Source organism: Bacillus rossius, chromosome 3, assembly GCF_032445375.1.
Source record: "Bacillus rossius redtenbacheri isolate Brsri chromosome 3, Brsri_v3, whole genome shotgun sequence".
Classification (NCBI taxonomy): Eukaryota; Metazoa; Arthropoda; class Insecta; order Phasmatodea; family Bacillidae; genus Bacillus; species Bacillus rossius.
In genome coordinates, this window is record NC_086332.1 from 113114187 (window position 1) to 113128112 (window position 13926).

Consider the following 13926-nt stretch of genomic DNA (forward strand, 5'->3'; position numbering starts at 1 on the left):
CAAACGAGGCTGTAGGGGCCATGTTGTTCCAAGTGAATGAGGAGGGGGAGCAGGTACCCATCAGTTTTGCAAGCAGGGCACTCAACACTGCAGAAATAAACTACACCACCACAGAAAAGGAATTACTCAGTATTGTGTTTTCATGTTCTAAATTTCGCACTTACATTTATGGCAGGGAAACAGTAGTGTTAACAGATCACAAGGCTTTGTGCCACATAAATTCATGTAAATTGTTACACGGTAGAATCACCAGGTGGATTTTGGCATTACAGGAATACACTTTAGACATACAACATGTTCCAGGAAAAACGCAGGTAGTAGCTGATGCTCTTTCAAGGGGAATTGCAGACGTGGAGGCCACTCAGGCACAGGAGTTTCAGATTCGGAGAATTTGTAAACAAATGCAGGAAGTTAGTGAAGGACTGAAGGAATTTTCAGGGCAACTTAAGGATGAAGTTAATAAAGATCCTCGATTACAAATTGTAATTAAAGAGTTGGAATCTACAAATTGTAGAGGTATTATCAAGGAAAAGTTTGTGGTTAAAGAGGGCTATTTATTTCAAAATGTAAACAATGAATTGTCGCAATGGGTTTTATGTATTCCGAATAATTTAAGTACTGAAATTTGTAAACTTATGCATGCAGAGTGTGGACATTTTGGTGTAAGAAAAACTGTACAGTATGTAAAAGGATTTTGTATATTTAGAGACATGTACCGAACTGTGGCTAAGGTAGTCAGGCAGTGTTTACCATGTGCACAGACAAAAGTAATGAACAGTAAGTGCAAAGGAGTCATGCAACATGTGTTGGCAACTAAGCCATTAGAGGTAGTATGTGTCGATTTGTTTGGTCTGCTACCACGGGGAAGGAGTGGAGTAAAATACATTTTTGTTGTTCTTGATGTATTCACAAAATATGTTAAATTGTACCCGATCAAACGAGCAACAGCTCAAGTGGTAACAGAGAAAATTCTGGATGTGTATGTAAAGGAAATAGGTGTGCCACAAAAGATTATTTCAGATAATGGACCTCAGTTTCGGGGAGAGGTATGGAAAACATTAACTGGTATTCTTGGTATTGAACTAGGCCATACAGCAGTGTACCATCCAGCTGCTAATCCAGTGGAGAGAGTGATGAGGGAACTGGGTAGGTTATTTCGATTGTACTGTAGTGAAAACCATAGCCAATGGGCTAATATTGTGAGTGAAGTGGAAGCTATTATAAACAATGTTTGGCATGAAAGCACAGGTTTTTCGCCAATAGAATTAATGCAACAAAAGTTACCTACTTCAAAACTGCAAGAACTAATTGGTTATCCAGACAATGATACGGTGAGGGTAAAAGACAAATTGGAAAAGGCAGGGAAAAGACTGTTGTATAAGGCAGAGGAAAGGAAAAGTAGATTTGACAAAGGAGTTAAACCTTGTGTTTTTAAAGTAGGGGATGAAGTACTTATAGCATCCCATAAATTGTCTTCACTGTATGAACAAAAAATTCATAAGTTTTTTCACTTGTACGATGGACCTTTTGCAATAGAATCTATTGTAGGCCATAATGTTTATAAGGTAAATGGTGTAAATTGGCATGTATCACTACTTAAACCTTGGAAAATCCAGTGAAATGTTAAGGACAGAATATGTAAATTAATGTAGATAAGTGATAAGGATAAACAATTACATGTTTTTTGATGTATAATCTTACGCAGTGTGGAAATTCTTGTGGTAATAAGCTTAACATGTTTATGTTTTGTGTAATTTTTGGTATAACTTTGTATAATTTTGTGTGTAATTTGGAAAAAAGTTAGCCGAGCTGACTAGCAGCTAAAAGGGTTGTAATTGAGCGTCCCTTACCTTTCGGCTAGCTCAGGAGTTAGGAAGGAAAGAGAAGGAAGTTGGTAAAACTTTGTGTATTTTTTATGTGTAATAAGGTTAGCCGAGCTGACTAGCAGCTAAAAGGGTTGTAGTTGGGCGCCCCTTACCTTTCGGCTAGCTCGGGAGTTAGGCATGATGGAGGAAAGGAACTGTGTGTATTTTTATGTCTGATGATAACAATGTTTTTGTTTGTTTTTTATATTATAGTTAATGATACTAGCAAATGTAAGTGAATAATGTAAACAAATGAAAATGCAGTATGGATAAACAATTAAGTTTGGGTGTATTTTGGTGTAAATGCTAGGCTGTGTAACATTTTAACAAGAAAATTTGAATATAATGAGTGATAATCTAGTGTGTTGTATAAAAGTTTTTGAAGTTTCAAATAACTAATTTAATGTTTTCTGGAGTTGTATTTGTTGTGGAAGATTTATTATGTGAGTTTCTGTGTGTTAGGAAGTTGAGGCATTTAGTAGAAGTTGTAGTTCATGGGTTATCAATGCGGAGCAGTCTAGTCCTAATTTGGAAATAAGTGTTGTCCAGTGGTTGAAGTTATGATAGAGGTATTGGTAAGATTCTTAAAATATTAGAAGTTGGTTTTTTGGAGGGAATTTAGGAAAATTTGGTGTCAACAGTTTTGAAGCGATAGTGTTGTCAAGGTTTTGTAAGTGCAGATATGAAGAGTGGAGATATTGGTTAATTTGTGGGTTAGAGTGGTTGTTCCATGAGATTTGAGGAGTTTAGAAGCAGCAGAGAATCAGAGTAACAGCGGTTTTTTAAGGGATTTTAAAGGAAATAATGTGTTTTGAGGTTTTTTATTGTCGTCGTCGAGGTTTCTGCCGAGGTGTAAGTGTTTGAGAAGTTGAAGTTATTGTTTTTATCGTCGTTGTTGTTAAGGTGGTCATGGAGACGTAATTCCTGGAGCTTAAGATTTTCATCGTCGTTGAGGTAGTTATGGAGTTTATTGCAGCTGGTGTTGAGGTTTCCACAGTTGTAAAAGTAAGTTGTTCAGAGTTTTTTGTTATGGAAGATTCTTTGTTGACCAGGGGGTGTCTGCTTGAAGTTTATAGAGAGACCAGTTTCAAAGTAACTTGTATTATGCACTGATGAGAGGGAGATGACCATTTGTGAAGAGTTGTTGACACTTTGTAGTAAGAGGTATGTTTTCAAATTTTTGGCTTTTTAACAAAAGAATTGAGGTTGTTGCAGTTTTTAACAACATTTTGTATTTCGATATAAACAAGGGTAGTAACGACTGGATACATTTATTTCTAAGGATGTTTTTGTATATATTTTGTACAAGTTAGTTTTTCACTTTTGTAACTTTTCAATTAAATGTAGTGTTAATTTAATTGAAAAGTTGGGGGGGTTATGTAACATTGCAGAACCCTGCCCTTCAATATAAATAATTTTCTTTTAAACTTCTTTTATGTGTAAGCAGTAATAAGTCAAATGTTTTTTGAGTGATGTATAAGTTAGGAAACAGTATATTCAGAAATTATGGAAAGTAGTATATGTTATTTTCACCTGCTATGTTTTTAAGAAGGTAGTGATTATTTTATTAGACATTTTCTATCAGTAATTTTTATGTAATTATTCACAAATGAGCCGTTGTACTAGATTTTTACCTGTTTAGGCCTACTTTTTCAGGTTTTTTCTCAATAAGTTTAATTTTGTAAAGTAATTCGTATTATAATTATTGTTCTTAAATTTTATTAACGTGTTGTAATATAATTATAAATCACGGGACTGTGTCTGGGCTTGTGTGATGGTTAGAAAGAGAGGCATGAGAGGCCTGTAAGTGGGAGTGAGAAAGGAACAGTGCTTCCCCGCCAACCGAGATAAAGACGGTAATTCCCCCCCTGCATGGAAACTGAGTGATAACTGCTCTCTCACGGTGTAGGAGAGAGAACGAGAATGGAAGTCCCCGATTTCGATGTGAAATTGAAAAGAGACTGATCAGGGGAAGCCCAGAGTTCTGTGTGTAAAAGGTTTTTTCATGTATTGTAACTTGTTCTGTGATTGGCTTGTATCTGTAAGAGTGAATGAAGTGTGCGTGTGATTGGTCGGTGAGGTCATGTGACGTCTACTCCCTGCGTGGAGGAGACGAGTTCATGAGATCACCAGTCGTCTGTCGATCGCTGCCCCAGTAGGTCGCGTTCGATGGCTTCTCGCTAAATTATAATGTAATTTACGAAGAGATAATTTCACGTTGGTGGTCGGAGCCAGGCCTATTATTAAATCAACCTAATTTTTTATATATTTCGTTTTCGGGTATAATTGCGTTTTGGCTCGGGGCGAGATTAATTTTCGCTGGGTGCGGCCCTGTTCCAGGTCGCACCATCTTCGTATACTTGCAGTAAAACATTACTGAAGGACTATATTTTTTCCGGTAAATTCTCATCACGTGAACTACGAGCATCTGTTCGACGGGCATATGTATGTGGAATGAATGAGCAGCCTCTTTTTGAAGTGTTTGACTTCGTCGGTATATTCTATTTGAAAAAATAAAAAACAACAAAAATTACAATCTGCGTTGAACTGTTTATTTTGTATATAACGAACCGTTATAAATTACATCAGGCCGATATGAAGCAAGACATTGTTGAAGTGAAAACTCTGTTATATGCTAGTTACGATGTGATGTCTGATGAGGTAAAAAAAGTTTTTAATGAGCTGAAAGATATTGTAAGCGCATCACATGATGTGCAAAGGGATGTGGGCAGTTACCTACGTCAAGCAGAGTGCGATACATGCAAATATTTTGCCAGAATTCTAGAGCTGTTGGCGACTCCATACTGGCGGGCCCAAATAGAATGTTGCTGAGGTGATGGAACTTTTGGTGACTGAACTTAGTGAAACTGCGGACGCGCAAAGATGTGACTACGATGCACCGAAAAATGCTTTGGTTGCTGCACGCGATAAACACTGCGCGATATAACTGCATACCTTAGGCAGGTAGAGGCCACAACCTGGGATTCTTTTACCGAGCTATATATATATACACACACACACACAGAAGTCAAAATCTTTGTTTGATATACTCTTTATATAAGCCACCACTATTACAAAGCTATAGGCATTATTATAGTGATATCTTTATAAGTATGCTTATTTTTTATAGTGCCAGGTTACAGCCATAATTTTTTAACTGTGTGTACTCAGGTTTTTATTTTTTAATATATGTTATATAATTTAATGTATCAAAACTGTATATTAATTACTACTGTATATGATTTGCTGGTAGCACCATGACAAAATATCCGCTGTACTGAATTTGAGTTCTGTATGTGAGTGTCCTATGTGTTTTGTATTAACAACTCCCCTTCAGGCTGCCTGGAGAAATGGAGGCTTATAAATAAATAAATTAAAAAAAAAAAAAAAATAAATAATTGTATATAGTTATTAAAAACAAATGTATTATTTATTTTACTGCAATCCTTTATACTTATTGCATATTTATAAAATATTGTATATAGTATTTAAATATATATATATATATATATATATAGTTTAAATTTGGCAGCACTATAATAAAGATGGCGGCCTCTGGTGTTTGAATTCACTAGCAGACAATAAATTTGTTGGCACCCTCTGGTGCCTGGATTTGCATCCGCTACACAAGATGGCGGCCTTCAGCAGACGACTGTATTTTAAGAATTCTTTTAAATTTGGCTGCAATATAAAAAAAGTGGCTTTGGAGTTTAAACTTGGCTCAGCTCTGACTCACTAGCAGATGAAAAAGTCTTTGATGCCCTCTGGTGGTTTGAATTTGGCACCAGGACACAAGATGGCGGCTACAGCAAACAACTGTATTTTTTTAAGATTAGGCGCCACCAGTACCAAAGAAAAGTTGGCGGTGTTTAAACTTGGCACCAGTACACAATATGGTGATCCCTAACAGACGACTGTATTTTTTAATTTGGCGCCTCCAACCATAGTATATATTCCTTATTTAATTCTTTCTCTCCCAACAATCACCCTGGTATAGTGGCTACCATTGCGGCCTACAAATTGGAATCCCCGGGTTTGCAGCAATACTGAATTTTCTTTTTAAAAATAACACCTGTGCTCCCTAGCTTGGAAAATATGAACCAACATGGCCGCCGGCTGTGACGCCAACAGCAGACATGACAAACCACCTGAAGAGACGCCACGTGACCTGACGGTCATACGCCCCTCGCAGTCATGTGGTGCCATGCCCACCTCTGGAGCCCTGATGCAAAACACTTGTTTTGTTTACGTTTGGTCGCCAGACTTTAGCGCTACCCCTACTGACAATGCACATGTAAGTAGTAGGCTTTAATTTTAAGATTACTCTCATTCCTTATTGCTTGAGATAATAATCTCTGCATGAAATAAAATCTGAAGGTAATGGATGGTATTTGTGAATGTTAGAAGTTGATACTGAATCTATCCTTCTAAAGACCTTTCCTAACTACATGTACACTAACCACGGTTGCTTGTATTCACAAGCAATAGATACCCATATAAAGTAATGAACCACTGTAAACTGCTGCCACCAATCAGTTTTTCTTTTATTAATGTCAAAAAACACTTGGTAAGTTTTTAATTTTTGGCAAGGGAAATTTAAATACAGTGCCAATGTTGATGTCACTATAATTAAACAGCTGTTCAAATCTTTTTAAGTATCAGTGTTCTATTTACACGGATTTCTATATTAGAATACTTTTGAAATTTACTCCCTTCTAAATTACATTCAGCAAAACCATAAAGTTATTGGTGGGTCATGGTCTGAACAGCGTACAGGGGTTGCAGAATGGCTCAAGCAGCCAAACACATCACTGGTTTTATATAAACAAAACTGCTAAACTGGGCACAAGCCTTTCTCCTGAATTGAACCATTGCCATCACACACTCCTCATCAAAGACATTCCAATCCCTTCATTCTCATTACCATTGAATTTTTCCCTTTTTTCTTTTCTCGTGCTCTCCTTACTAAACCCTCCTAGAGTTAGTTCTACCTCCTATTTATAGGCTTCCCGTTGCACCTCGTTGCCACACTCTTACCCCACCCTCCTTCCCCACTCATTGCTTGATACTTAATACACGCTGTGCCAACAACTCCAAGTCTGTAACAGGAGGTTGAAAAAGGCTACTCATCTTTTGTTTGGAACTCTTCTGCATGGTAACATATTTTGTTAATTACTTTATCCAGTTAATTTACTGCTCAAAATCTGACTAAGTAACACTGTAACAGATGCTGAGCAGCAATGTCCTGTGTGAGACATTCTTTTACAATTACCACACTTGAGAGTTTAATTTTCTCGCCTTTCTTGTAATAAGGATTAATAATTTTTTGTGCAGGACCAAAAGTATCCTTGAAAGTCATCCTACACAACAAAAGTATAGTTTTTCGTATGATCACAGAAAACTGATCTTTAAGCTGCTTTCCTATTTTTTGTAACATGCTAACTATTGATTGTCCAGAAAAGATTGTCATTTTAAATATTTCAATTTTATGATAAAAAAAAATACAGAAACTTCTCAGGATTTTATAACAGTTTTCAGCGATCTGATTACACACAGATGCTTGCAATGCTATTCTTGAAGGTTTTTATTGGCCTATTGTCAGTCACTGTCAATTGAGCAACTTCACAGTGTTACGAACATACTGTGGTGAAAGCCAGTGAGCCCACTAGCAGTGGGTGGCCCCGGGTGGGGCGTGGCCTATTGACGTAACACATTCTTTCTTGGATTAGCGCTGCCGGTCTCTCCACCTTCCTGCCCCCTCCACTTGCTTCATTTTTCCTCAGTGCTTTGTCATCCATCCCTCATCATCCATCTGGAGTGTTCTACGGGCTTCCAGAGGCCACCACGTGGAGTGGTGTGACTAGTACACCACTGTTCTGGGAGCTTCGGAAGTCGGGTCGACCCTCATGACGCATCACATCAGGAGTGCGAGACCATTCCAGAAAGACGGTCGAGGGATACAAAAGCAGCGACGCCAGCCTCTGAAGCAGCGGTGTGGTAGAGTGACCCCTCGGTGAGCGATAACGGAACGACAAGTGACGGGCTCCGTGTGCAGTGACTGGTGTATCGGGGACTGTGTCGTGGTGTTGGGACAGAGGCGAGAGGCAAGAGATGAGCATTAGGGAGAGCCACTGTGGAGAGGAGCTCCACTGGGGAGAGTGAACTGTGAACTGAACGAAGGAGTAATTAATTTGTGAACATACATTTCAAGTGTTTGATCTAACTAATAGTATAAATATTAGTATTAAATAAAACTGTATTTAATTAATAAGGCTATCCTTTATGAACCTGTTTTTCTTGCAAGTTCAAGTACCATAGGTAAGAGAAGTATGGATGATCTTAATTCAAGGATTTAGAAATAATTAATATTGAATTTTAAAAAATAAAAATTAAATAATCATTTTAAAAATTTATAATTTTGATTTCTTAAAAAAAAAAAATTACTTAGTTGTGAATGCAGTAAAGTTAACATGAAACTTGTTCAGCACTTAAGATATGAGTAAATCCAAATCCTCTATAAGTACAAATTTGTTTTTATTGTATATTGTACATCAATGCATTCCTCATACATAGTAATGACTCATCAGAAAAATGTGAGAAATGTTTTTGATGTGTTAGTATTTATCAATACCACATGCACAGTTAATTTACAATAAATCTTCAAAGATAATGTTGTTGTCAGGGTTTACTGATTTAAATCACAATTATAGTTTAAACACTTTAAACCATGGTTTCAACCATGATTTAAATCAAGTGTTTTTTTTAATAAATGTATTTTTAAATAGAATATATTAATAAATTTTAATGAAAGATCTAATTCCACTCTAATAACAACAATGGTTTGCTCATTAATGTTTCATTGTGATAAAAGAACATATAATAATATACATCAAGATCTTATCATTTAAATAATTATCTGATTATTTGTAAATTATACCCAGCTAAATACTCCTCTAAAATTAAATTAATTATTAAATTGTAGTCAAAAGTATAAAAAAAAAAGGAAATAAATAAGTTTATCATTTTTAAAAATTATATTTTGTAGGAAATCCTTGACAGTACTGTAAATTCCATTTTTGTGAGAACACCCATTCTATGGAGAATCCTGTTTAATGTAGCTAGCCTTACCTAATCAACCATTCACAATATTTGAATTTCTTCAGAGCAAATGCACAAGACACAGGTAAACAATTAATGGCGGCGGCAGCGGCAATGCACAGATATTGAAATGTGAAACTGGAATATCTCAGAAACTAGCAGGAATTTACAAACACTGTTTTAAGGGTAAATACAGGAACATCTCGTGTGTTGAAATATGTTATCTTCGTAATTTAATTTTTACTTTGCAGAAAAGCCGCGCTGTAAGATATTTACCGAAATACCTTTTTTGTGGTTGTCACAGTCAGGTGTGCAGATTTGCTGGACTTCATTTCTTTAATGTTATAACTTTCATTGTTCAAAATAAGTGGTAAAAAACGGGATGTTGTATGGCTTTCATTTGAACATGGTGGGAAACAAAATAACCAATGTAATAAAAAAAACTGGTTCAAACGAAAAAAAAAAAATTGTTTGGTTTTTAAAAAAAAAACTATTTTCTTTTCCAACCCTGGTTGTGGTAATTCATGACATGGAATGATGCATAAGGTGCAGCAAAATGTCAGCGAACATGACGCGGCCAAACTCAAAAGCCAAGACTGGATTGACAACGACCGCCAAAGCCTGAGATCATGTTTTTCTTTTGAATAGCAAACCAAGTTTTACTAATGTTATTACAATACTCACCATTACTGAAGTTGTCTTCCAAGTAATCTATTATCCTGGCAGACTCCGGGATAACTTTGACACCATCCTTGAGAACAGGCACTTCGGCCTTTGGGTTGAGCTGCAGATACCATGGCTGGTACTGCTCGCCTTTCGCCAGGTTCATAGCGTGGCTCTGGAAGGGAAGCTTCTTCTCATACAGCGCCATTAACACCTAGTAGCACATGCATGGCTTTCAGTTGGGGGCTCACACCCCTTTTTTTTTTCAATTTCCAATCATTACTATTAGTTAAGGGTTATGTCTACCAATTTAACTCTATATCTCTCTTATAGTTCTGTCACAAATATTTTCATGAGATATATACTAAGTGTGAGATGATTACTGTAAAATAATCATGACTTTTTATATTACCATTAGTAAATATCTATCGAAAATATTTGTAAATTAACAAATGAAAGGTGGTATAGCGTTCAATTTAGATAAATAGCCTTTATTAATAATAATGCTGAGAAAATGAAAAAATATCAACATGGCATATGAAACCCCACCTTAACAGGAAATTCCAATGGACAATATTTTATTTTCACTGAGCCCAACATCTCACCAACAATTAGCACATTCCAGAAAAAATAAAACACACAACACATGTCTTTAAAATATATATAAAAAAAATCACTCTTGAACAGCATTTGCCTGGAGTCATTTTGGAAAACCATAGAAAACAGAAATTAAGATGGCTGGACCGGAAAGCCAACAGAATGAAAGTCCAGTTCTGACCACTGCACCAACTCACCCTGTTCAACAGACTAAATGCAAGTAGATAAAACTAAGGGCCTGGCCTGCTGATTTTGGAGTACTGCAACATCAGTAAAAAACACACGTGCACGCCACACACACACACTCACACACACATACCCACACACAAATACACATACTCACACACACCCCCACACAAATGCCCACATTCACACCCACACACACAGACCCACACCACAATTACACATACTCACACACACCCACACCACAATTACACATACTCACACACACCCACACAATTACACATACACACACACCCACACCACAATTACACATACACTCTCACACCCACACATAACTCCACACCTATTCACATACACTCCTATAACCCCCCCCCCCCCCCGCACACACACACACCAAATGTTTCTAAAGTCCACTAGGGGTTTTGAAAAATTGTAACTAGATAAATAATTGAGCTAGCTACACACGGTCTTTGATTGATCAAAGTTAAACACTGAATTTTTTTTTTACCATTTTAGTAGACCTCGTGAGCCCCCTTGGTAGCTCGGAGAATGTCCAGACGATATTCTAGGTCTTGCCAGGTTCTGCAAAGCATGTCCGCTGGACATTCCTGATAAGGGTCTTCAGGACATCACTGTTTGGGACCCAGTCTCCTAACGTGGTCACTAGGAGGTTGCTTTAACTGTTTTTGGCAATTACGTTGAGTCTGGGTGACTGATTTTGTTGCAAAAAGCCATGCCACACAACTGCATGCTCTTCAATAGTACCCATATCAAATCAATTGACGGACACAAATAAAGAACGCAACTTATGCTATGTGCTGGTGCAAAGAACAAACTTTCAATCTTTTACTTCAATTTGCTTCAAACAGCATGTAGCAAACTCAATTAATTCTCTCATGATACATTTTCAAAACTCTTAGTGGACTTTAGACACATTGTTTTACTAACTATTGCCACTCATTGAAATTATGTCAACTCTAATGAGTACTTTGCTCTCGCAATAATAGCAAATATTTAAATGCTGATAAGTGTAAACGATATATAGGAAATTTAATGAGTGCCAGCATAAGAATCTCATGACTTTCATGACAACTAGTATTTTGTTTACAATTTGAAAAGCTTTAGAAATCTTAAAATAAAGATGTCCTAGTATGATTTTTTTTTTCCCAGTTCAAAAGTAGCCACCGAACTTCACAATATTAAACCTACGTAAGCTCTGCAGAACTATACTCCATTAAAACTATAAACACTATTTTAATGTCTAATAGACAGCCCATTATTATTTTGCTGTGTCCAGTCAATCAAATATTACCATTCATAAAAAACCTAACCACTATTTGTAAAAAGTTAAAAAATAAATAAAAAATAACAGAAAATGTAGATTTTTAATTGACTTAGCATAACTAAAGCTGTGTCACATGTTATCTGCTGAGGGCTCTACATGGTTTCATGACCTTGAAAACTGTATCAAAGCTGTGACATTTAAAGGCAACCATCACTTTGTCTAGGCATGGTAGAAGAGACATCACGGTAGCCACAAAGGGTGTTTGTTTGGGTGGGGAGTAGTTGTAACAGATCCGGAAAACTAGATGGATATGAGCTCATAATTCTGAATTGTTTGTGTATGTAGGAGATACTGCATTTTGAGCGAAAATCATTTGAGAATTCAAAGCATGATTATGAATAATGGACACATTACCAGGAATTGAATGTGCCATGCCAGCCAACAGTACAATATATATTTACTTCTTGATTCCTAAAGTAATGATTCTTAAACAAACAAGGATATTACAATTCAGAAAATGTCCACTTCTTAAAAATCAAGGAGTTAAAAGAGAAAGGCTTAAAAGGCATTAAAACTTAACAATACAATTGCAGTTGTTTTAACTGTTTCACTGCATCCCTCTATACACAACAGAAAATGCCTCCCATTTTAAGGTTTTAGAATGCAAAAGGAATGAAAAATGCTCTAGGGGACATTTAAATTAATGCTCTATTCACTAGTAAAAATACTACTACTTTTAACTTAAATTGAAACAATCAGTTGACATTTTATTACATTTGGGTGTGGCTGGTTACAAAAAAAAATGCATCCAAACAGAAACTAACAAGGATTTTTATTTTACTTGTCCCTATTTTAATCTCATCCTTACAAGTCGTACATAAAATATATTTATTACTCCAGATTTGCTGTGTAAACAGGTGACAAGCAAGAAGCAAAGCAAAGATATTTTTACTATTTCAAAGCAGATATCGTTAACGGAAAAACAAACTCAATTACTACCTTTTGTGAATAAAATGAAAAGTGATGATGATATAGTAGCAGCCCATTTCCAATATTGTTTCCAGTATTTTTAATATATGTATCTCTTTCTGTTCCAGCCATTTTCAGTCTTACGTCCTTCAACTGTGCACAGAAGCATAAACACTCCGAAATTGCACATATCAGCTGTTGCTAGGCTAATTTCATAAACAAATAACCTACACACCCGAGAGCCAATCAACAGAAAATGGTAATTAGTTATTGTTTTGTTGGTTTACATGATTGTATCCTGAAACGTTCCGTTACCTATTTATAATACTAGTTATTAATTCCAATTTTTGATACTGCTACCAGAACGAAGACAACCGGTATATTGGTGGACTTCATAAAATTACTTAAAAGATGCACGGGTACTTTGGAAAACCTAGTAAAAGTTCCGTATCATATCTTTTTGAATTTCTAAATCCTGCTGCAGTTTGGCACAAGTCCAATGGCATGCAGTAATGTATATTTTCCCTTTACCATCTTACTGAACTACACCACATTCCTTTAAGTCACCCCCTCTTCCAAACTATTCCAGTCACCCATCGTTCTTATGATCATAGTTTTTCCCCTCTTTCTGTTCTCATTCTCTCTTTAAAGCAAGCTGTCCTCTGCACTCCCTATAATTCTCTCTCAAGAACCACTGCATAAGGTTCCCACGCCACCAGCGCATACTCAATCATGGGGTGCAACAAGGCGGTGTAAGTATTCTCTTTCTCCCCTTAGTGCCCTTCCCAGCACACACATTAAGGTCTGCCTGCTTTTCTTTACAACTTTCTCCACCTGTTCCCAACACCCCAGAATTCCTTGGATCATTATCACCAGATAGGTACTTATAACTTTCTTTCACCCTTATCACCTCTCCTCTCAAATGATAATCCCTCTTATCGCCATTCATTTCTTGGTGAATCTGACCACCCTTGACTTACCCACATTAATCCTTATATCAATCATTTCTACCCATTCTTTCAATCTATACTAGTCTTCCTGCAATCCTCCCACCTCTGCATCCGTATACACCACACAGTCAACTACATAGAGTCGCATGTCCCCATTCATGTTTCGCTATCAATAAAAGCCGACAATTCTATACATACGTTTATTGTACCACGTGTTTCACCATTCTACCCTTTACAATATCCTCATTCCCCGATCTTCTCTTGTCTCTCTTCCACCACTACCAACTTCACCTTCTCACTTCCTCATGCAACAAAT

The 13926-nt window shown here is 36.6% G+C and overlaps 1 protein-coding gene across 2 annotated transcripts in view; it reads right to left on the minus strand.

Moving 5' to 3' along the window:
* Nucleotides 1–12905, minus strand: part of LOC134531155 (ganglioside-induced differentiation-associated protein 1) — a 48257-nt gene extending 35352 nt beyond the window's left edge. Inside the window, exons 1-2 of one of the 2 annotated variants that reach the window (XM_063366775.1) lie at nt 12691–12905; nt 9648–9801 (exon numbers count right to left, since the gene is read on the minus strand). In XM_063366775.1, coding sequence (XP_063222845.1) covers nt 9648–9801; nt 12691–12792 — 256 coding nt within the window. In that variant the 5' untranslated portion in view covers nt 12793–12905. Of the gene's footprint in view, nt 1–9647; nt 9841–12690 lie in introns of both variants that reach the window. The other variant, XM_063366774.1, reaches the window with a different exon arrangement.
* Nucleotides 12906–13926: the final 1021 nt, after the last annotated feature.